Source organism: Cryptomeria japonica, chromosome 6 (assembly GCF_030272615.1).
Source record: "Cryptomeria japonica chromosome 6, Sugi_1.0, whole genome shotgun sequence".
In the NCBI taxonomy this organism is placed as follows: domain Eukaryota; kingdom Viridiplantae; phylum Streptophyta; class Pinopsida; order Cupressales; family Cupressaceae; genus Cryptomeria; species Cryptomeria japonica.
This window is the reverse complement of record NC_081410.1, coordinates 548,402,380-548,425,000: the sequence shown is the minus strand read 5'-3', so window position 1 is coordinate 548,425,000 and position 22,621 is coordinate 548,402,380. Positions and strand designations below refer to the sequence as shown.

The following is a 22,621-nucleotide window of genomic DNA, read 5'->3' as shown; positions in this document are numbered from 1 at the left end:
TAAACCAGCCAAGGACAAGCCAAGAAACTGAAGAAGCAATCACTCAACCGCTTATCTAGCGGAGGACTAGAAATGAAATTACAATCAACTCTATCGCTTATGTAGCAGGAGGACAATATCACAATATTCAAAATAGGCGGCAAGCCAGCCTCTTCCACTTATGCAGTGGGACTGAGAGCAATAATCCAATTAGATAGCTGTTAGTACTACTAACCAGCTTTACAATGCACAATATGGATTACAATTTAAAGGAAATCACTATTCCAAAGATAGGCGGCAAGGCCAGCCTCTTCCACTTATGCAATGGGACAAGAAAGAAAAATAGAAACTGTTGTTAGTACTACTACCAGCATTACAATATGAATCATAGCATATAAGAGTGATGAACCAAGTGCAAAAACATGACTAACAACTGCAAATGAAACCAAGGCCTTTCTCTTCACACCAATGACCTCACACACCCCAAAACCAACTCCAAACACCAAAAAATCTAATTCTGATATACTCCAAGCACGCTGAAAAACACACAGACCAGCAACACCAAATCCCACTAAAACACTCACAACTCACCCAATTCTTAACCAAATGACACGAAACTAAAAGCAAATGATCACTAGGAGGTAGGCGATCATTCCTAGGACACCAAAACATGGCAAACCAACCCCAATAATTTATGCACGCATTCCAAAGCGCCCAGCCACATGGTACAGCCAGCTAGGTACGATTTTGCAAAAATAAAATCCAAAACACCATTTTAAGCTCTATAAACTTGCAAAATGAATCGCCTAAACCATAAAGAAAGATAGATGAAATACCCAAAACAAGGATAATGACACACTGAGACCTGCAACCAAAAATACACTTGAGCACACTTCGCGACCAGCAACAAGAACACTCAGAAATCCACACAAATCTTCACCACATTGAGCCCAATCTACTCCTCTGGATGAGAAACAGTCATACATTCAGCTAGGCGCTATCTTTCAAGCACAAAACTGAGGCACTAGGAGGTATGCATCCCTCAAAGTAAGAATCTGACGACATTTCGACAACACTTTGTTATCATAACAAGATTGGATATCCAAATGAGAGCCCAAGGCCTATATTTATAACTTTTCGCCAGCCAAATTCAAATTCAAATTCCACTCAAATGGTGCCCAAATTCCATTACATTTCATTTTATCCTTTAGGCGTTGCATTTCATATTTTCCCCTTAGCAAATGGCGTCCAAACATGACCCTTCTTAAGTCGAACTTTTGGAGATAACATAAAGTATATAGAATAATAATAATGCATTGTATTTTGGCGTCCAACAAGGGGGTGAAATAATTCATCCAAGTAGACTTAGGATAGAATTATTATTTTCTCATTTTCCTAAGTCGTCCATCCATAAAATAATCAAATATTAAAACCTTATACCGAAGGTATTAATATATTAAAAATACACTCTCCCCAAATACTGATTATTGCCAAACTAAGCCGGAGACTAAAGTTCTGGAAATCACCAAAACTGAACTGAGTTGGGGTTCTGAACTGAACTGCTAAAAATAGTCATCTGAGCTCGAACACAGTACCTTGCCAAAAATAACATTGCCAGACATAGCCACTGCGCTGAGCTGCAGAACCATTGCCAAAAATAGCACTACTAAAAATAGTACTTACTATAAATAGCATACTACTAAAAATAGTGTGTCAAAAGTCATTTTCATCACATTCTGAGCAGCAATCATGACTTACTAAAAATAGTAAGTCTGGAACTCATCTCCGAAGAATTTGCATGTCAAACCACGCTGGAGCTCTCAAAAAATCCAAAAAACCCTATAAAGAAAACAGTGGTCGGCCTGTCGCAATGTACTAAAAATAGTAAATTCAAAAATCTTCTCTGATTGGAATGCATGTCATACCATCTTGAAGCTCACGAAAAACCCAGAAAGAATGTAGAGAGCAAACTGTAGAACTCTTGCAAACACCTCTCTGAAAACCTTCTTGAAGACAAAAACCCTAATTTAGTCTCTGATTAGCCTACGAGTTTCTAAAATAGGCTAAGACTCCATCCATCAGTCTAGAACTGAGAAGGGGACATTACAATATCCTTCGATTTGGTATTTTTTAAATTTAAAGAGTAAAAATTTAATACTTAAAAAAAATATTAAACTAATATTATAATTAATAATATTTTAAATTTGTACAAAAAGAAACTAAAATGTCTTAATAAGACAGCCACCATCCTCAGATGAGGAATTGTAAAAATTTACAGTTGTTTTTGTTATCTGATCCCATAAGGGATCTGGGCTAGACCGGAGGTTTTCTTATCTCCATTCTTTCCTACCGGTGCCCACACTGAATGGAGATGTAATAATTTTATAAAAGAAATAAAATTTGGCTTCGGCCTTTAATCGATCAAAAAAAAAAATAATAATAATAATATTTTAAATTAAATTTTTAAACCTATTTTATTATTTATTTTGTTTTATGTTTAACTTTATTAAATATTAAAACATATAAGTATAATATAATATATTATAATATTATTATATTATTATATTATTATATAATATATACGTACGGACATACCTATGAATCCATATCCATACTCGTACCTGAATCGGTAACTTAGTTAAAACATTGTGCTGGAAAAGAAGAGTAATACATCAAGTTTCTTATACTGAAATTTATATTTTCTCTGAAAAAAAAGACTTTCTAACAAGATTTTTTCATAACATCAATGAGTTACAATCAAATTGCCCTTTGTTGAAAAATGAAGAAACGTCCTATTGTCATTATTATGAAAACTCCACCTTAAGTTAGCTAAAAAATATTCAACTACCCTCTCTACCTACATTTATTTATCTGACCATGTTCACTAATTCTAATATAGGAAATATTGAGCATTCCATATGTTCCACTAGATATTAATTTAGGCCCTCGGAAGTTTTGTATGGAACTCAAAATAGTTAATTTTTGGAGGGAAGGGTTTCAAATTTTCAAGATGTGGTGACTAATTATCTTGTGCCCAATCTAGGAATATTATCATCATTTTCTTAATATCAACACAATCTTTCTTTGCAATTTTATATTCCAATTTTACTAAATTACTAGGTAAGATACATGAGAATGAATTTGCTGAACTTTCCACAAATAATAAAAGGCCCAAATTAGAAACTTTGGACAATAGTCAATCATAAACATGGTCATAAATTATGGTGCCAAGTGGAAAATTGTTATATCAGAAAAACAAGTTGAAAGATGACCGTGAATAAGGACCTTCTAGGGCTATCTCCTTATTCCATTCATTATTTTCCATTATATAACTGTTTTGATTCACCTTTATGTGGTTTGAACCAGATTTATTAAATGACTAAGTTTGTGTGAAGGCCAAGTTGCCTAGAAGAGGGCAATTAACTCTAGGTCACTTACAACCCTGGCCAAAGCAGGAACTTCAGAGAAGCTATTAGTGATTTTGTCTTGTCAAAACCTATTTTGATAGCATATATTTAGTATTTTTTTAATCAAATTGTCTACAAAAGAACAGCATTTTTACAGGACTTCTATAAATTACATGAAAACATAATGTATAGCCAAAGTACCTTCAAAAGTGACATCTGAATTTCCCTAATTGCTTCCTTTTTCTGACAAAGATCCTCAAAATCATTGTAAATAAGCATCTCCTTTTGCGCCCATGTTTCAAGAGCATTTTGGGATGGAACTACTAGGGCCACACAGTAACTATGGCAATCATTTGCATGCAACATTATATTCTCTACATAATGGCATGCCACCAAAGCCGCTTCAACCTACATGAAGCAAAATTGAAAATACAGTAGTTCTTAACTATATTAGACTCATAATTATTTAACTATAATGGCTCAGACAGGTCAAGTACTTGTACCTTTCCCAAGGGAATGCGTTCTCCATGTTGAAGTTTTACTATGTCCTTCTTGCGATCAATAATCTCAAGACAACCATCAGGGTGAAACCTCCCTATATCACCAGTATAAAACCACCTTATTCCCCTCTCGTCCATCTTCACAACAAATAAATCACAGAAAAGGAAAAAAAATCTTAATAATGTTTGCAAACACTAGCCTTGCTTGTTGATAAAATAAATGGAAGGTTTAAAGAAGAAGAAATATGTTGAGGCCATAACAAATTGGGAAAAATGAGAACTAACAATATTGAGAACTCTTTTCAAGCATATGTCCCAAAGCATGTCGAATTTCCTCATAGAATTGTTTACTTAAATTAATTAATGTTAAGAGGAAGAGTGGGATAATGGTGTTCCATTCTCCAAAAATACACGTATTTTATTTGTATGGCCCAAAAAAAGAAAAAGAAAAGAAAGAGTGAACTTATTCCAGGATAAGCATATTGTACTATACTAATCAGCTCACCTTGTAAACTTCATTAGTTTCTGCTTTTCTCTTGAAATAACCTAGAGTTACATTTGCCCCACCAATAACTATTTCTCCCTCAGCCATTGGCAAATCATTTGCCATATAACCACCTTCCTCCCAATTAATTAGCTGCAAAAACCAACAAAATCTTCCAAATCATACATAATTCAAAACATTGAGAATAAAGTTCATGTAGCAACGAAAATGAAATTATTTTGGTTTGTGGCTAAAACTCCAAACAAAAAGAAATCATGTTCCACTCTACATTGTCTTAGCATTTGAAAAAAATTCCAAATTCTTAAGAATTGCATGTTAATGCTTTCAAATAAAAAGAAGCAAGGATGTATAGGATGCACTATGAAATTAGTTATGGAGTGAAAAGAGAGAAAAATGAAGATAAGGACTTTTTGATTACAAATTCCTGCAACAAAAAATCAATAGCAATGTATGTGTAGTATGTAATACTGGAAATGAAATTGAATGGCTATTTAAATTCTTCAAAAAAAAAGAGGAACAACACCTTTTCCTTTTGTGATGGAATCTAAGTAACATTATCATCTAAATATTTTTCAAATTCATCTTTTGATTTTAGATATTAGAATTGCTTCCTAATTTTTTGTTATGAAATTTGGCTAGCATACAATCACTTGAAACATAGAATATCTATTTCTTTCTTTTCATTGGATATGAAGTATGAGGAGACTATGAAATTGTTCATAGCTAAAATTCAATGACAAAAAGAAATCATGTTTTGTTGTTCATTGCCTTGGTGTTTGAAAAGGTTTCCAAAAGATCAAGAATTGCATGATAATACTCTATCTTGCAAGGTTCTCCCAAAACCAACTTGTACATGTATGGGTTCAATTTGCAGCTAGGACAACCCTAGGTTTACCCAAGGTCCTCCCTGGGCACCTCAAGTGAACCCAAAGGGACCCGCAGCCCAATTATCCAAGAAGTTTTAAAAAACCAACGTTCCATGGAGATACATCTCCGCCCGAAATCAACCCATTTCCAAGATATGGATGTTTTTGAGATGCTAGGACTTGAGGGGATGTCCTCTTGTTGTCCCACAACCTCCTTTCTAGGTCCGAGGATGTTTTTGAAGCAACCCCTCAAGGAGGGGCCATTTCCAAAACATCCTCTTGGTTTGAGCACAACTTGGGGACTTTGAGATGACCAAGGGACCCCCAAGAGTCAACAAACCATCCCCGAGACTTCTAGGCATCCCCCATTGTAGGAAAATGAAGTAGATATTGTTTTAAATCAAAAAGTATTTTTGATCTATGTGCCACAAACCCCAATCTTAATAGTCTATGGGCCCCGCCCAAGCCCTAAGTACTCACAAAAGTTTATAAATAGGCATCTAAGCCTCATTCCAAATCACTCCAAAGATTTAGTAATAGTAAGGACTTGTGTTGCAAAAAAAAAGTGATAAATTTTTTTAAATGGCTCAAACCCCGAATCTCCACCAGCCACCACCTCTTCATCATCCCACTGCCCACCCCAAATCTAGGCTCTTGATCCCTAGATATCTGAGACCCATCCCTTCCATCCCATAGTCCATCTATTTGAAGACTCCATGGAACTTTAAAAAAACACGTTTTTGATCATTTTTAAAGCCAAAAAGTGCCTTAAAAACCTAATTTCATCTTAATGTGAGGGCACTTGACTTATTTTCAGGGGCACACGAAGACATGTCCCTGGGGGTTTTGGCCCCTATCCCTACTCTAGGAATTACCTGGGGATGAGGGACACCTTGGGAGCATTCCCAAGTGTCCCCCCCCCAAAAAAAATATGCATCAGGGACATCCCGGAAACAGCATGGGGATGGCCGACCGTCTCCTTTTTTGCAGCTGCATTTTTAAAAGAAAAACTCTCAAACTTTTAAAGTTTAATTTTTTATTGGGCTTTAGTGGACCCAACACCCTCCTAACCTTAAAATGCAAACATAAAACTTGTTTTCTTAGGCATTTGAGTTCAGTTTTACATGCCAAAAGAAATTGCAGCAAAGTAGAAAGTGAGAAAGACAAAGAGGAGGGTTTGAAGGTGCTGTTGGAGAACAAAAACCAGCACTAGCAAAAAAGGAGAGCATTCAACCAGCAACCAGCAAGAGAAGTAAAAGAGGTATGCTATTCTTCCATTTCTCCTTTTTTTCCAATTTTTTTTAAGTTTAAGTGATGAAAAGTATGATTTTTTTGTGTATTTTTTTTTATTTTCAGTTTGCAAAACCAAAACAAAACAACATGAGCAGCAGTAGTGAAAGTAGTGAGGATGTTGTGAGGGAATAACAAAATGAAAGCCAATTGGTTGAAGGAGGACAGCCAAAAAAATCCATTTGAATGCCATTCCAAAGTTTTAAAAACATATGCAAAAGGCCCCTTTCATCCTAAAAAACCTCTTCTTCAAATGGCAACACCCCAAGACAAAGACAAAGAAAAATTTGGGCAATAGTAGATTGTGGTTATGTCACATTTGTAAAGAAAAATTTAATGTGAGCTACACAAGAGTCTATTCTCATCTATTGGGTTTTACAAGCCACGGGGTCAAGGTTTTTAAAGAAATAAAAGACAATGAGAGGGTGGAGTGTTATAGATTGCATATGGAGGCAAAATCACAGTCTATGGGGTAGCCAATGCAATCACAATCATCTCAATCAACTATGCCTATGCCCTCTATGTTTGGTAGTCCTAGTGTGTGTTAGTAGTGATATTCATGTTTCCATTAGAGGTAAGAGGAAGGTTACAAGTACTTTTAGTGAACAGCCAAATCCACTCGCAAATTTGTTCAATGTGCATGCACGAGATGCGGTAGAATCATCCATAGCCAAAATTTTACATGCCCATACCATCCCATTCCATGTAGCACGTTCTCTCTACTTCAAACAAATATTTAGAGATGTGCCAGATTTTGGTACCTCATTCGCCCCCTGGAGAGCATAAGCTATACACTACACTCCTTGACAAAGAATACTTCAGGGTGAGTATGCTGATGGAGGACATGAGATGGTGTTGCATTATGATGGGCTGCTCTATTGTCATGGACGGGTGGACTGATATTAGACATCAGCCACTTATCAACATCACAGTCGCATGTGGAGATATCTTGGGACATCTTGTGTTGTCCACTCACTCGACTTTGCAAAAGATTGGCACAAAGATCAAGTGAGTCAAAGTTATCTACAAATAGGTTGGGGAGATTCAAATGTTTGTGACTGATTATCATATGTCACAAGGAATCTTCAAGATGCTCCCTAGCTTTGTAATAAGTTGTTCTATTTGGTTTTCTTCGTTTTAATGAAAGTTTGGCAAACTACCGTATAGTGATTTCATTGGAATGCAAAACAAGTTCTTTGCATGCACCTATTTATGGTTTAGTAATGTTCATCGAGCATAGCAGAGGATGAAATATTACAATATTAGAGTACAACAGATATAAAAATTATATTATGTTTGATTTACAACTTATAACAGGTGTGTAATAGCTTTTAGAGAGCAAAATAAAAATAAAACTGGAAGAATAAGGGTCACTGACCCTAATTAACAACCAATCTGGAGGTATTTCATGTCTGGCAGACTTTTTGGGCAGTCTTCCAAATTCCCACAATATTTCTAACCATTCTTTGGTGTATGCTGAGTGCTCGCATCTTCCATCTAAAGGCTTACACCCTCAATATAGGTGCATGCAACAAGGGGCAAGGCATTTTATATCAGCTAATCCAAATTTGATTATTATTTGCACATGATTCCTTCCTTGCTGACTATGACTCCCTTATCCTCCTTCAATTCTCCTTGCAACTGTTGGCCCCTAAGGTTTCCAAACTTTAGTGAGCACATAGTGTTTGAAGGAGGCTGTCATTGTGTCTTCTTTCAACCCTCTGCCCCAATAACATACATCACTCTTTAACCCTCAAAGATGCTACGTGAAATTGTAGCTTGAACTATGGTGGTGGGGACTACTTGTTCTATGTAATGTCTATATCATTCATTCCCAATCATCCATAGAAATAACAACAGCCAAAAATTTAGCTTGGAACTCCATGAGACTATAATCCTCAACTTCACAAATTATTTATTTGCATGCAAATCCCTCACAAATTATTTATTTGCTTGCAAATCCCGATAAGTTTGTACCTGTAATTCTTGAAACCTGTAAAGAATGGCAATCTAGGCCAAAATCTTCACAATGAAAAATGAAAATGACCCAAAGATGTAAAATTTCCTTTTGCAATCCCTTTTTATATTCTTCTAAACTTTCAAGAAACTTTTTACCTTTTCTCCTAAAATGACACCTTCCGATTTTTAATTCACTTTTGGCCCTAGAGAAGCCACTTAATAATTAAATTTAAGTTATCCATAAAATAAATAATTTAGACAGCTTAATTTAATTAATTAAATTATTCCCTTATTAAATTCCATTAGTCTACAAGAATAAAAAATAAGCTAAGGATCTTTTACAAATGCCTATGCCAAAGAAGGGGACGTTATAGAATTGGAGTTATTGAAAGTAATTTAAATTTTATTTTTTAGTATATTTTTTAATTTTTTGTTTTCTATATGTGACATTGTTGATGTGTGTTTTATGCACATAACATTCAGAATAAAATACCAATGTAATTTACCCTCTCTTGAACAAAATCACCTCAGATGCTAAGGGTAAGATCAACTAAAATGATTCCAAGGTTTCTACAGTCAGGTCTTGACAAGTGGGTAACTCAATGGTCAATCTGAATTGTTGTTTTCACTTGGGGACTTACACAATTGTTCGGATCAATTTCTCTTTTCATAATATATGTGTGGAATGGGAGTGTTGATAACTTAGGATATGGCAATGTAGTTCTGGATTCAATTCTTACTAAAAAAATGGCAAAAGGGAATAAGTTTCAAGAGATCTATTCTAAGCCTAGGAATGTAGGAAATGATGAACAAATTTAGTGGAATCAAACTAGACAAGGTCTCACCATCAAATCGAACAGATTTTGACACGAGCTTAGTGCAATCATCTAGGGTATATTTCATAGATTTTCAAACTATTACCATCAAGCATTGAGACCATCCAAGTTGATGCATAACAATGGATATGTAATAATCGAAGTTAAGTTTGCATAAATTTCCAGTTGACCATGCAAGGCGCACTTACAATCAACAAGAGGCTAGTGGTATGGATTCATAGATTCCACACAAACATACTCAACAATTCTTTCATTCAATCTAACAAACATTGAAAGCAAATTCTAAATCTAAAATTCTAATCTAATTTGAAGGAATTGAGAACCTTGAATGCAAAACAACACTTGAAAGACAAAATCACCATCAAGTCGAACAATTATTTATATTCAAAAAAGCTGCAGCATATGCTAGCAATTCTACAAAAACTCTCTATTACAAATGAGAGGCAATGAGGTATATATAGAGTCTCATACAAAATGGATGGCCAAGATTAAATCAAAATCAAGGGCCAATATCATGCCAACACAGCCCTAAAGTTGCCCTAATTAGGGTTTACATAAAAAATGGAGCCACCAACATATGGTCCAATAGAAAGATACCTAGTCATCAAATAGGGAATCTTCTAGAAGATTTCTCCCTGCATCTCTCTCTCTCCTAGCATACTCCAAAAATCTAGCCAATACAAAATCTAACTCCTCCATTGAAATGTTGGGTAAGGTATCTTGTTGTAAATCAATCGCGTCCAATGCATTCAAGCAAGCATCCAAAGTGTTCTCCCAATCTGGCATAAGCTTCTGCGAATTATGAACATGAATCAACAAAGAGACCAAATCATCTATATAACTCTTCTTCAAAGAGTCCAACTGATAGAAATATATGAATTTTATTTTGTCTCTTAATTCTACTAAGTGTAAACCACTGGCCTCACTAACATCAACTTCCAATAATTCCTCAATTGAGGCAAGGATCTTCAACTCAATATCATGAAATGATCCTTCCATCTCCGTACAACTCAGTTGTGCGCTCTCATAAGTTGATTGCTTCATGGCTAATGAACAATACCAGCCATGGAAATCGTATCTATCTCCATTGTGCACAACATTCTCCCTGACCAATGTGGACTTAGGGATCTTCTCTTGAATAGGTCGGAATTCTTCCCAAACTCCCTCCAAATATTGTATTATGAATATGAGCCCTGTTGTCCAATCAAATGCTTGGACAAACTGAGTAAGGAAATCATTCGCCTGTCTCTTTGTATTTTCAATCCATTTCTCCACCTCCGAAAGTCTATCTCTCACTACCTCATAATGTGAATGTAGTCCACGATCAATTGCAATAGGGGAAATAAGGGTGAGATTCTCACGCCTTATTCCTGCAATATACTCTCTAAGTCTGATATTCTCTTCTTTGTACTTCTCCTTTTCTTCAATTTCTCTATCCAATCTCACACTTATTGCCTGAAGGTTATCACCAACCTCCTGAAATTCCTACTCTCTTGTAGCATGACCAAGGGCAACTAAAGTAATCTGGAAATCCATGGGAGTAGCAATGTCTATCGTCACACCTGCAATAGGAACAGCCACCTGCGCAATCCGCATTCCTGTCTCATCTCTAGCTATGCGTCACAAAATCTCAGCTCTCCTAGGCTCTTTCTCCTTATTGCTCCTAGCTAAGTAGTCATCAATGTCATCAATAGGTTATGCCTCTATCATTTTCTTACTTTTCTCCATACTCTTCATCAACCAATCAGGAATAGCGGTCATCTCCATACCATCATCGAGACACATCTCTCGATCAAGCTCTCTCAATGCCGAGATAACATCATCATCATCATCAGGATTATCCCTGGTCAAATCACATACATTCTTTCCCAAACTAACCTCCAAAAGGACAGTAGGGGATCCTAGCTGATCATCATCCTCATTAGGTGGAGCAGATGTTGTGGCGCATAAATCTTGAATATTCTCTGGCAGTATCACTGTGTTGGAACATTGCTCAGTCCCCTTGTTTTGTTCTGGCATTTCAACTTCTTTGATTGATAAGACACTGAGGGGTGGTGAAGGAATGATAGTCTTTTGCTTCTTCTTCTTGACCTCCTCAATCTTCTTCCCTCTAGCCTTGACTTCTCCTGGTGTGTTCTTCCTTCTCTTGGGAGCTTGACTCTCCTTATCCGCATAAATCCTGATATCACTGATAGTCGTCTGATCATCTTCGGAAGAGGATTCCTTTGGTTTCATCTTTTCATAAGTGAAGGCGACACCCATATCAACTAACTTGTTCATCTGAATATCCACCCATTCTTGGGAGAAAATCAAGACCTCTCTCATCAATACATTCAAATCTATTTCTTCTGATTTTGACCAATTAGGCAATAGAATCGCCTTCTTCATTTCATTTTCATATTGTGGATGTGTATGATCCCTATCATCTAACACTTGGTCCGAAATGAGAAAAAGTCCACACTTCCTCATGAAATCAACTGACATTCTGGAGCACATTCTTCTCTTTACTTCCTGCTCGTCCATTAGGTTGGCCCAATAATCTTCTCTGTCTACCTTGTGGATGAACTTTTCTCCCCTGATCCTTCCAACTTTCTTATCTGGATCAAATCTTTCTCTTTTCTTGTATGTTGCAAATCAATAGAATGCAAGTTTCTCACTTGCCGTGCTAGTTGCTAAGGCGGACTGGCAAACCTCCAATGTCTTCCCAACTGAAATAGGAAATGACATGCTCGTTCTGTGTTTTTCCTTCTGGATAGAATCAAACTACAGAACTTGTCTCACCACTTCCAACAAGATCGCTCTGTCAGAAGGATACCTAGGAAACTTGTAGGGTTCGGATTGAAACCCATGAATCCTAAGGTATGTGAAAGTGGGAAACTGTATATACCACGATCCATATTTCTTTATCAACTCTGTTGCCTCCTTGGACAACCTCCTGTGGGCTCCAACTTGCAACATTCACATTATGTACATTGTGAATACATCATTCACTCTCTTATATCTTTAATTCGATACATGTTCAGCTGTGGATAGCACTCATAACTCCTAAATTGTCCTTGTCCATTCCCGACTTCACCTCTGCATATCAATCCCTTGTATGTAACAAATCGTGCAAGAATGTAAACCAAATAGGAAGTCATGGCGAATGACCTAGACTGCTCCACATTCCTCAGCTGAAAGTTAAAATTGTCACTTATGATTCTAAACCAATTTATCAATGTTCCTTTTAGACAATCCTGGATGAAATAGAACATCCATCCATAGTATATTGCACCCTACGGCATCCCCATCACTCGGTTAAGTAGGAATACTAAATCACTATATTCCTCTTTGAAGTTTGTGCACATGAGTGTCTTGGGAGCATTGGAATGATGAGTCCTAGGCTCGATCATCCACTCCTTGTTTACTACGGTCTTGCATACATCCATCTTCTTCTTATATTGGTCTTCATATTCATCCTTAGTTATATCTTTCATGTCTGCCCCTCATGGAATTCCAAACACCTCAACAATTGCATCCTCAGCAAGGTAGGCAATGATGGCACCCTTAGGAGTCCTGATCATTCGGGAGCGAGGATCATAACATCGTGCACACTCTGGGGTAAGCTCACTGCACTGTATGGATTGCGGAAATCCAACGGCCTGATAAATGCCACTCTTCATAATGTTCACATAGGCTGGGGAAGGAATCTGGCTCCCAATTCTGAACATACGTTGTCGCATTTGGCTCATGTTCATAAAATGCATGTTCATGTCTATGACCTCCTTCCATCTGGATGACATCTTGGATGCTAGATAGAATCGAGTCTCAACTATCTTCAATTCTAAACATATGCTGTCGCATCTGGCTCATGTTCATAAAATGCATGTTCGTGTCTGTAACCTCCTTCCATCTGGATGACATCTTGGATTTTGGATAGAATTGAGTCTCAACTATCTTATGTTGCTCTCTACTTTCCTTGAGTCTGGACTTCGACATCGTACCTGTACGAAGCTAGAAGTTAGAACTTAGGAAAATTTTCCTAACAATTTCTGATTTCCTAATGATTTACACTAATTTGTGTATGGAAATCAGGAAAATAATCCACATTTTCAATAAATTTCAACAATTGAATGCAAAAATGTGACAAGGTTAGGGTATAAAACCCTATTCTTTTTGGGTGGCTATGTAACACCAAAAGCTTACATATTTGAGAATGACAACCTTCAGATTTTCTATTCAATGAATGTATCTCTTTGATTTAAGAGGACAGATTCATGCAAAGCTTGTACCTGAGTATCCAGACTGATTCCAATTGGATTTATTGGATGGATTGGCTTGAGAAATTTATGAGCAGTTTGCAATTATTTGCAATAAATCTTCACCACTGAGTAAATGCAAATACCAAATGCATTTTTTTAGTTTAAGTTCCTATTCATTTTGTGTGATTTTCCTTGCATTGTCTCCCATTGAAATAAAGAAGAAATACAAAATAATATTGTTGTTTAAAAATTCTTTGTGTTGAAATTTTGTTCATTTGTTTTGGACTTTGTGTGTTACTGTGAATTTTGGCTTGGAATCTTTTACAAGAAACTCTAAAAACCAGAAAACCCTAGGTGGAAATATACCCTCCAGTTCTTCCTCTTCACTTTCTTCTTAAGGACTTCAGCCTAAAACATTTAAACAATGAAACACAATGCTCATATATTGCGTAGTTTGTTGATGCGTGTTTTGTGACACTCTCCTCTATCCTCTATTGAACAAGGAAACCTCAAATGCTAAACAATGTGATCAAATAAGGCAACCCCAAGGTTTAGAATGTGACTTTGCAATGGATAGACTAAGTGAATGATGTGATATGGTGTTTTAACAAAGGGACTTAAGCTTCTCACTAGAACTGGAATACTAAACTGACTTGAACTTCAAATAAAAGACAAAATGGATAAGGTTAGAGAAATCTATGTTGGTAGAAAATTTTGTACACTAGGGGAAATATACAAAATTGTGGTTTCAACCACAGCACACGAGTAAAAACTCTCCTAATTAAGGGAAGGCTCCCCCTATCTAACTACAACTTTGAAAATAAAATAGGATGGGACAGCAATCTTTCTTCTTTTTTCAAGAAAGACAATATCCTTTTCTCTTCACAGAAAAGGATAGCAATTGAATATGAACAGCAATAACCACTTCCAAGTGAAATGAGAGAAAGGAAATGAAGTTTCTTGAAAGCGCAGAAACTTCCGTCACTTCCTTCAGGATGGGACAGCAATATCAAGCTCAAAGACTTGACTATTGGAAGTCCTATCTACCCTTTGCTATACTAAATTTTACAATGAATAAAAGACAACAGCTCAAAGACTGGAATAATCTCTTCTTTCAACACAAAGACAAGAACTAATGCAAGCTCAAAGACTTGCTGCTATTTCTTATCAAACAGTAGTTTTTCCTCAAGAATAGACGCAAGCTCAAAGACTTGCTGCTCCTTCTAGAGATTTTCCTATTTTAATTAATCTTCCCTACTTGCAGCTCAAAGACTTCAAATCAGATTGGACTAAGCTTCTTTAGAAACACTTTGCATAGAAGAAATAAAAAAATTCAAACTCAAACATGTAGCTCAAAGACTCAAAACTTGAGTAATCCTTCTTTATTATTCTTCAAAACCTTCAATTCACATACATAAGCTCAAAGACTTCTTGCTGTAAATTTGGCAGAGTTTTTGCTTGCTTTCCAAAAGATAAAAATTACAATAGACCCTCAAGTATTTATAGAAGAGGAGCCTTGAGAAAAAGGTGGGAGGATCCTAACTAACTTGAGAGATTCTCTCAACCACCAAGACTCATTCAATAACTAACTGAGACATCATTAACTAACTAAGAGTTATTCCAACTAACTAAGACTTATTCCAACTACAGTCCTAATCGGACACAACTTGTAGTTGCCTTACATGTAATTACAAAAGTGCAAGCAATGTGTAACTTGCTTTTTACAAGAAATACATTTACATGTAACTTGTCAAAACTAAATTACAACTAAAGATTACAAAAGAGGGAAAATTCAACTAAGTGTTGAAAAACACTTAAGTTGCATTTTGTGAAGACACAAATCCTTGACATTTTTGGATGCTCGCTTGTAGTTCATCACGATTCAGTTCATGGGTGTTCTTGGCAACAACCATAGTCTTCACAATAGTGTCGTGACAGCGGAGGAGCGCAGAATTGTTTTTATCCAGGATAGACTGGATTTCATGCAGAAAGGCTTGGTGTTTCATCAATGCTTGAATTGAAGCTGCCGAGAATTGTTCGCTCCTCCATTCATTATGAATCCTCATCCTGTAAATCAGCAAGAACTTCTTCTTCTGGAATCAGCTCTCCATCCTAACTTACTATGTTCCAAGAGGCCCTTTCAAAATGCGGACAATATCTCGGAAAACTTCACCCAGGAATCTCCTTGCATCACCGATCTCCTCAATGAGGGATTTAAGAACAAGGGTCTTGTTTTCCAGGAGTTCTTCAAATTCCAAGTACATGGCCCAGGAAGAGATGATGGCGTGCTCTTGTAGAACACTCAGCTGTTGTTGGGGCATGGTATGCCAGATTGTCAAATTTTCTTCAACACTTTCTAGATTCGTTTTGAAAGTATTAGAAGTTTGATCCAGTTTCTCCTCAATAGTCTCCAACTTAGACATTATCTGAAAAATGTCTTTCATTACCTCTACACATTGATCATGAAGTTGATCAACCCAGGAATCCAGTGCTTGTACTTTCTGAGCAGCCCTTTCCACTCCACGAATTGATTCTTGGGAACCAGAAGAACCTATGGAGTTACTCCCTTCAGCAGCAGGTTTTGTAATTTTATGAACGGCTGCCATAAGTTGTCGTTTTTCCTCTTCTAGCTTGTCTTTCTTTGCTAGAAGGTCATCACACCTTTGCACCAGTGAAGCAACAGAAAACTGAGCATCATGTTTAATGACCTCATGCGTTTGCTTGCCCAACTCTATCCTTGTAACCTTATAATCAACAGCTGACATTTCATCAAGTGGCTTATCTACAATAGGTTCCACAATTTCAGCTACTTTCATCTTGTTACCGTCAACAGTTACTCTGGAGATAGTCTTGGCCTTCTTAGCAACTTTGGATCTGGACTGCTTGAGTTGCTGGTAATCAAAGGCATCAGGTGAGATTTCTTGCTTCTTCCTTTTCGGGATAAAAGAACTAAGCCATGGAGGCAAAGTCATCAGCTCCCCTCCAGTCACAGTCGTAGGCAAAGGAGAAGCAGTTTCTGTTTGAATCATCGTGGTCATCCTGGGAGGAATATCTGTTTGGACAGCAACCACAGTTTTCTCAGTTACTAACAAGCATGAAGATTGCCTCATGTATTCTTCAAAACCAGAAGTAGAAGTATCAATTTCTAATAACTGAATGCAAGTAGGAATATTCTCAGGAACTTTCAACACACTCTCTTGTTGATGATCAAGAGATGGCTTGTATGCTGAAATGGGAATTGCATTCTGAGGAGACTCTTCCACAAGCAAATCAGGAGGAGAAAGAGGCGTATCAATAGAAACTGGTGGAACGATCTCATGAGGTGAGTCTAAAACTGGAGATTTGGGAGCATCATCAGATTGCTGCCCATCTTCTGGATTATCCAGATCAATTACCTGTACATGGAATCGTGATTTTTCCTTCCCACGAACAGTCGTCTCCTCAGGAGGAAACTCTACTGCACGACTGACACGCAACTTGATCCTTGTGCCCGAAGATGAAGCACCCTCCTTGTTATCAATCTGAATCTCAGATTTCCGTCCAAGAGGCCCCGTAGAATCATCTTCTTTACCAACCTTGATTTTTAAAAGTCTAACAACATTACTTTTCAGCCATGAGTTGGTGTTGGCCAAGATATGCTGGAATCTGTCAAGGATGGATATGCACTCTTTGTGCGACCATTGGATCAAAGGAAGTGGAGCTTCCTCAACCCTCCGTGAAGTGTATTCAAGATCAAGTATATGCCCGTCATCAATCATCCCTTGTGGGATATCCACCAAGTTCAAAACAACAATTTGCTCAACAGTGAGCCTGTAGTAATCCATCTTCAAAACTTCGGCTTCTGAGTGGAGATCTACCCAAATGTCTTCAATGCGATGAACATGCACAAAAGATTTCTTGATCTTCTCCTTCATACCCCTATAATCAAAATCAGCTCTAGGTTTAAACCTTTTGAGCTTGATTTCCTGCAATTCAGTCTCCATGGCCTTAGCCTTCATAGATGTGACAAGGTAATACCGACGGATTTTCAATGGGTTTGTGGTAGAGATCGCCATTCCAACCTTGTGCCTAGCAGACTAAAAAGTGTGAACAGCCATGATCTGTCTTCCCAATTCCATAAGAATGATCTTATCAGTTGGGTATCTGGGAAGCATGTATGGCTGACCATCATAGCATCCGATCCTCATATAGGTGAAGGTGGGAAACTGCAGAAACAAACATCCATACTCGCACACCTTATCCCATGCCTCATCTGATACTCTCTTGTTCTTGAGATTTCTATCAAACTGACACATGAAATATCCGAAGAATGCATCTTGGACTCTTCTGAAATGCAGTATGCTGGGTCTCAATGGCAACTGGTCATAATATTCCCAAACTGGTATAAGTGAGCGATCACCGTTGGTAGAAAGACCTGGAAAGTGTCTAAGTGATGCTGCTAAATATACCTGTTAAGGCCCAAAAGTGCACCCAAAAACTAAGCTATTAAAACCTAGCACTTTTGGTTAACATGGGAACAATCAGGAAGTCTGTGGGTAAACTATTATTATGATTGAACCTCCGGATAGGCCGGTTCCTGAAAAATGGTGGATCACTACTCTAACAAGACCTTAAGAAAACACCTTTGAGGAAAAGGGATAGGGAATGAGAAAAAGGATGAAAGAACTACTAACAACATAAACTAGGTGATACACCAAATGATCTGAAAGATAACAGAAAAACTTCTTTTAAATGCACCTGTTCTACACATATGACATCTCTGAATTCATATCACAAAAACAGTTTCATACAAAGGGTTATTGATCAAAAACTTGAAAGGAAATGACTTTCACAAACAATTATTTTGATAAACAACAATGCATGACTTGTGATTCATGCATGAGACAGAAAATTCAAGAAAGGTTACTTCACAAATAACACAAAAATGAAAATTGGTCTCAATCACACAATGAAAAATAACTCAGAAATGATAAGGCATGAATTGATATCTTTATTGAAATCTTCTGTCAGAATTGCAAAAATGGGTTACAAGATACAAAACTCGGCTAGGCTTGAGAAAAAATCCAAAACCCCCTGAAACTGAAATCCTTCCTTCCTTTATGCAAAAAGTCTTTCAAAGGCAAGGATGAGATGACTAGTGCTCAACTGAAAGCTTCCTTGAGTGATCTGCAAGTGAAAAATATCTCCATTTCCGAATAGGGAAAGAAACCCCCACAAAAAGGCTGCAAACTCTGCATGAATGTGTGAAATCAGGTGTAAACTCTTGGTCAACTGAAGGTTGACCCATGAAATACTCAAAATCAGGCTCTAACTGCTAGAGAACTAGCCCAAACTCATGAATAACTGCATCCCAAGCCTAAATTCGACCCCCAAATTCATGTGATAACTTCACCTATCTAAGGTTCAATATTTTCCTTCCATGTGCATATTGGAAATGATTTTTTCTTTTAAACACAATTATAATAAATATTAATTGGATTTATAATCCATCCAATTAAATATTCATTTTACATTGTCTTGTGTATATGGAAGAAAGGTATTTTTAAAGATGCAAAAAAACAATTTTAATTTCCTTCATTAGGATATTGCTAGGAAATTAATATATGCAAAAATAATTAATTAAGTATTTATTAATTATATAAATGTTGTTAAATAATAGCAATTTCTTCAACATTGATATAATTAATAAATACTTAATTAATTATACATCTTTTTTTTAATTTTATATCATAAGTCTAAAAAGACTTAAGGGTTTTAAAGCCTCCCCACGGCTAGGCAAAGTTTATCATTAGACATGTAAGTGGGAGTTTATGAAAACTTCAACCACCATGCATTAATCTCTTTGTTTTAAAAAATGCAATCCCATAACATAGGAAAAGGAGAGATGAAAGGGGGAATAAAGAGATGAAAACCCTAAAATGATATTCATTTTTGCAATGCAAGTTTTCATTTTCAGGGCAGAAGAAAATCTCGCAAAGCTGCTAGGGTTTCAAACTTTGGATGAATAAAATGTGAACTCCTCCTCCACTGGCAGCCATCCACGACTTGATTGGAACAGGTCTACTCCATGCGTTTAAATTACATGGTTTTCTCTAAAACCGCAGCATCACTCCATGTTTAATGAAAATGAAAGGTATTTTTTGCTCTTTTGCTGAAAAGATAATTCGAAAACCCTGCGTTTTTTTTACTTTCCCTTTGAAAATCAGCGAATGTATATTTCTTCACCTTGCTTTGCTTGAATTTTTTACTATTTGAAGAAGAACCCTCTGAAGCTTTTCGCATAAGAAACATTTTTTGCAAATTTCAAAAAAAAAAAAAAAAAGGAACAAAAACACTGATGGTTTTATTGTCCGTTCTTTCTGCACTTTTCTGGGTATGATATTCTGCAAATCTCTCTGTATCTCTGCTTTTTCGAAAAGGAAAATTGGGGCTTTTGCTGAATCTTAAGAAGAAATTCCTGCATTTTTGAAACTTTGCTCCGAATTTTCCGAGACTCTGAAAAACCTACACGAAAGGCAACTCCTAAAAAAAACTTCTTTCACGAACTCTGCAAATTTGTGTGTTTACATGCTCTGTTGGTGCGTTTTTTCACGAAAACCTTATTTTGCATTTTCTGGGTTTTTCCTGTATCAATGTGTGGGTTTGTTTTGGCCTTTTGATGGCAAAGGTCTCTCTGCAACTCCTTACGGAATTGATGGTTTTTTCTTGCATTTTAATGAAAGTTTGCAACTGTAACCGAAATAAACCCTGCATTTTTAATGAAACCCTCTCTGTTATTTCTGCACGAAAATTTTCTGGAGCAATACATCTTTGCTGTCATAAGTTTCACTCAAATGGATGAATAAGTATTTTTAGCTGAAGATTTTACCATCACAGTGAGCAAGTCTGAAAATTATATTTAGCTTGTACGAAAATTTTCTGGGACTTAACAGATTCTAAAAAGCATTCTAATTCCCTTTACTGTTGCATGAAAATTTTCTATCATAGCTTCAGATTAACCTTATGCTTCCAGTATAAATGTGGTTTTCCTTTCTATCTGCAATATTGATGATTGCTTGGCATACTCTTTCAGACCTCAGAACTTAGGCTCCCTTTCTATATTTCTATAGCTGCCTTTACAGTATCTTATGCTTCCTGTGTACACTTGCAAATACCCTTTGAACAATCACATAGTTTTCATGAGTTGGGCTCAACCCTTGTGGGAGCCTCATTTAACCCCACTCATAATAAACCCTCTGAAATTTGCAATTATTTACCTGTCTCTGCACATTAAACAAACAGTTAGAAAAACACTAATTCTTCAAGGAATGAAGATGAACTTTTCTTTTCTTGCAGTCAAAGATGTTTATTTTTCTGTGACGAGGGGATCTTGATTAATGATGCAAATGTATAGGTAAGATAAGTAGACATCTAGTCATTGCTTAGATCTTTTGATCTAACCCACTTCACCATTTAACTTTTTCAGGACAAGAAGGAAACTGGAGGAGAACGGATTTCAAAAAATGCAGACCTACGACGTCGAGAGCAGATTTACACCAGCCATATACCCCCAGGCAATGGCTGGTTCCTTTCTTATTTTATCTATGCATTTGCTTTATTAATTCAATTTTCTCCTTTGCATAGGAAAGTAAGGATTACTCTCACAGTCTTGTGTGAGAGACAATTTATTTGTAGATTACTTCCCGTAATCCTTTCTTTTGCTCTGAAGATTACTTCTCGTAATCATTTCAACTGTATAAAATATAATGCATTAAATAACAATTGAAATATTTCAATTATGTGACTGTAATCTTTGCCTAGGTACTAAAATTTTCCATTGAATTGTAATATAATGAAAATTTCAGTAACAATACCAAATATGAATTCATGAAAAAGGTCATGGTGGTAGGAACTACTGCAATTTGTTCGCACAAGGCATCGCTGATGACTTCTCCCCATAAAATGTGATGACACTGTCGTATGAACATGATGAACTGGTACATCCATGGCTCAAAGACATTGGAATGCTCAAGGCCCATCATCCTGCTGAGAAGAGTGATGGTGTCTCCTATCTCCCATTTGAAATCGCAGCGGTACAACTTCACCCACATTGAGAAGGAGGCTCGTGGCTCTTGGATCCACCTATTGATGTGTCCCTTGCAATCTTTTTCCCTCTTCACATAATACTCCGCTGCACTTTCTTCGGAGATTTCCATATAAACAGGTGCAGGAGGTATTCTAAAAACCTTCTCAATCATATCTACATCAAGACGGATTATAGCTTCGCCATCATCATTTTTTATGACTCTAGACTCCTTGTCAAAATGATGGGCACATGCAAGAACGAACATAAGTTCTAGGGCAGCCACCGGGAAAGATGATGCATGGTGAATATGGCTGTCCAACAGCCACTGCAAGTTATTATCCTGTGGATCTTCTACCCTTTTGACGAATTCTGACATATCAACGTGCCTTATTTTTGTGTCTCTGATGCGATCCAAAAGAGAAGAAACCTGGAAAGGTGCAACCTCGTTCTGGTATTTGTCATATTTGTATTTCATCTTCTTTGGAATTGGAGATGCCGGCAAATCTGACATTGATTGTGAACCCGGGATACTGTGATGAAGACTTAAAAGAGTTAAGGCAACATCATAGTCAGCTGCAAATATCATTCTTCCTTCTCCAAATGGGTAAAACTTTGATTCTTGAACTTTACGATTTTGTGAGAGGAAGGGGGGAAATATGTAGAAATGGGAAAATCTTGACTTTGACCAATATCGGATCTTGGGAGAATTTTCGCAAGTATACAAGTTGGAAAAAACATACATGCAATCGGGGTTTTAAAACCCGAATACAAGTACACTTGTAAATTCGCAAATGGAGAAATGGACGAAAAATGAGATTTTGACTTGCAGAAAATGACGGAAATGGAAAGTACAGATATGGGGAACATGGATGGATAGAAATGGGAAAATCTGGGAAAGTCTTTTTCATGAAAATGGGAAGAACTCTTCAACATGTAATCTGGTTTTCAAAACCCGAATTTGCAAGGGAGAGGT

General features: G+C 36.8%; 1 protein-coding gene across 6 annotated transcripts in view; it reads right to left on the bottom strand.

Moving 5' to 3' along the window:
- Window positions 1–22,621, bottom strand: part of LOC131073036 (long chain acyl-CoA synthetase 9, chloroplastic) — a 219,449-nt gene that overhangs the window by 52,857 nt on the left and 143,971 nt on the right. For 5 of the 6 annotated variants that reach the window (XM_058009390.2, XM_058009389.2, XM_058009392.2 and 2 more), the window contains 3 exons: window positions 4,392–4,523; window positions 3,890–4,024; window positions 3,588–3,794 (listed from right to left, as the gene is read on the bottom strand). In XM_058009390.2, the coding sequence (XP_057865373.2) occupies window positions 3,588–3,794; window positions 3,890–4,024; window positions 4,392–4,523 (474 nt within the window). The remainder of the gene's footprint in view (window positions 1–3,587; window positions 3,795–3,889; window positions 4,025–4,391; window positions 4,524–22,621) is intronic. The other variant, XM_058009393.2, reaches the window with a different exon arrangement.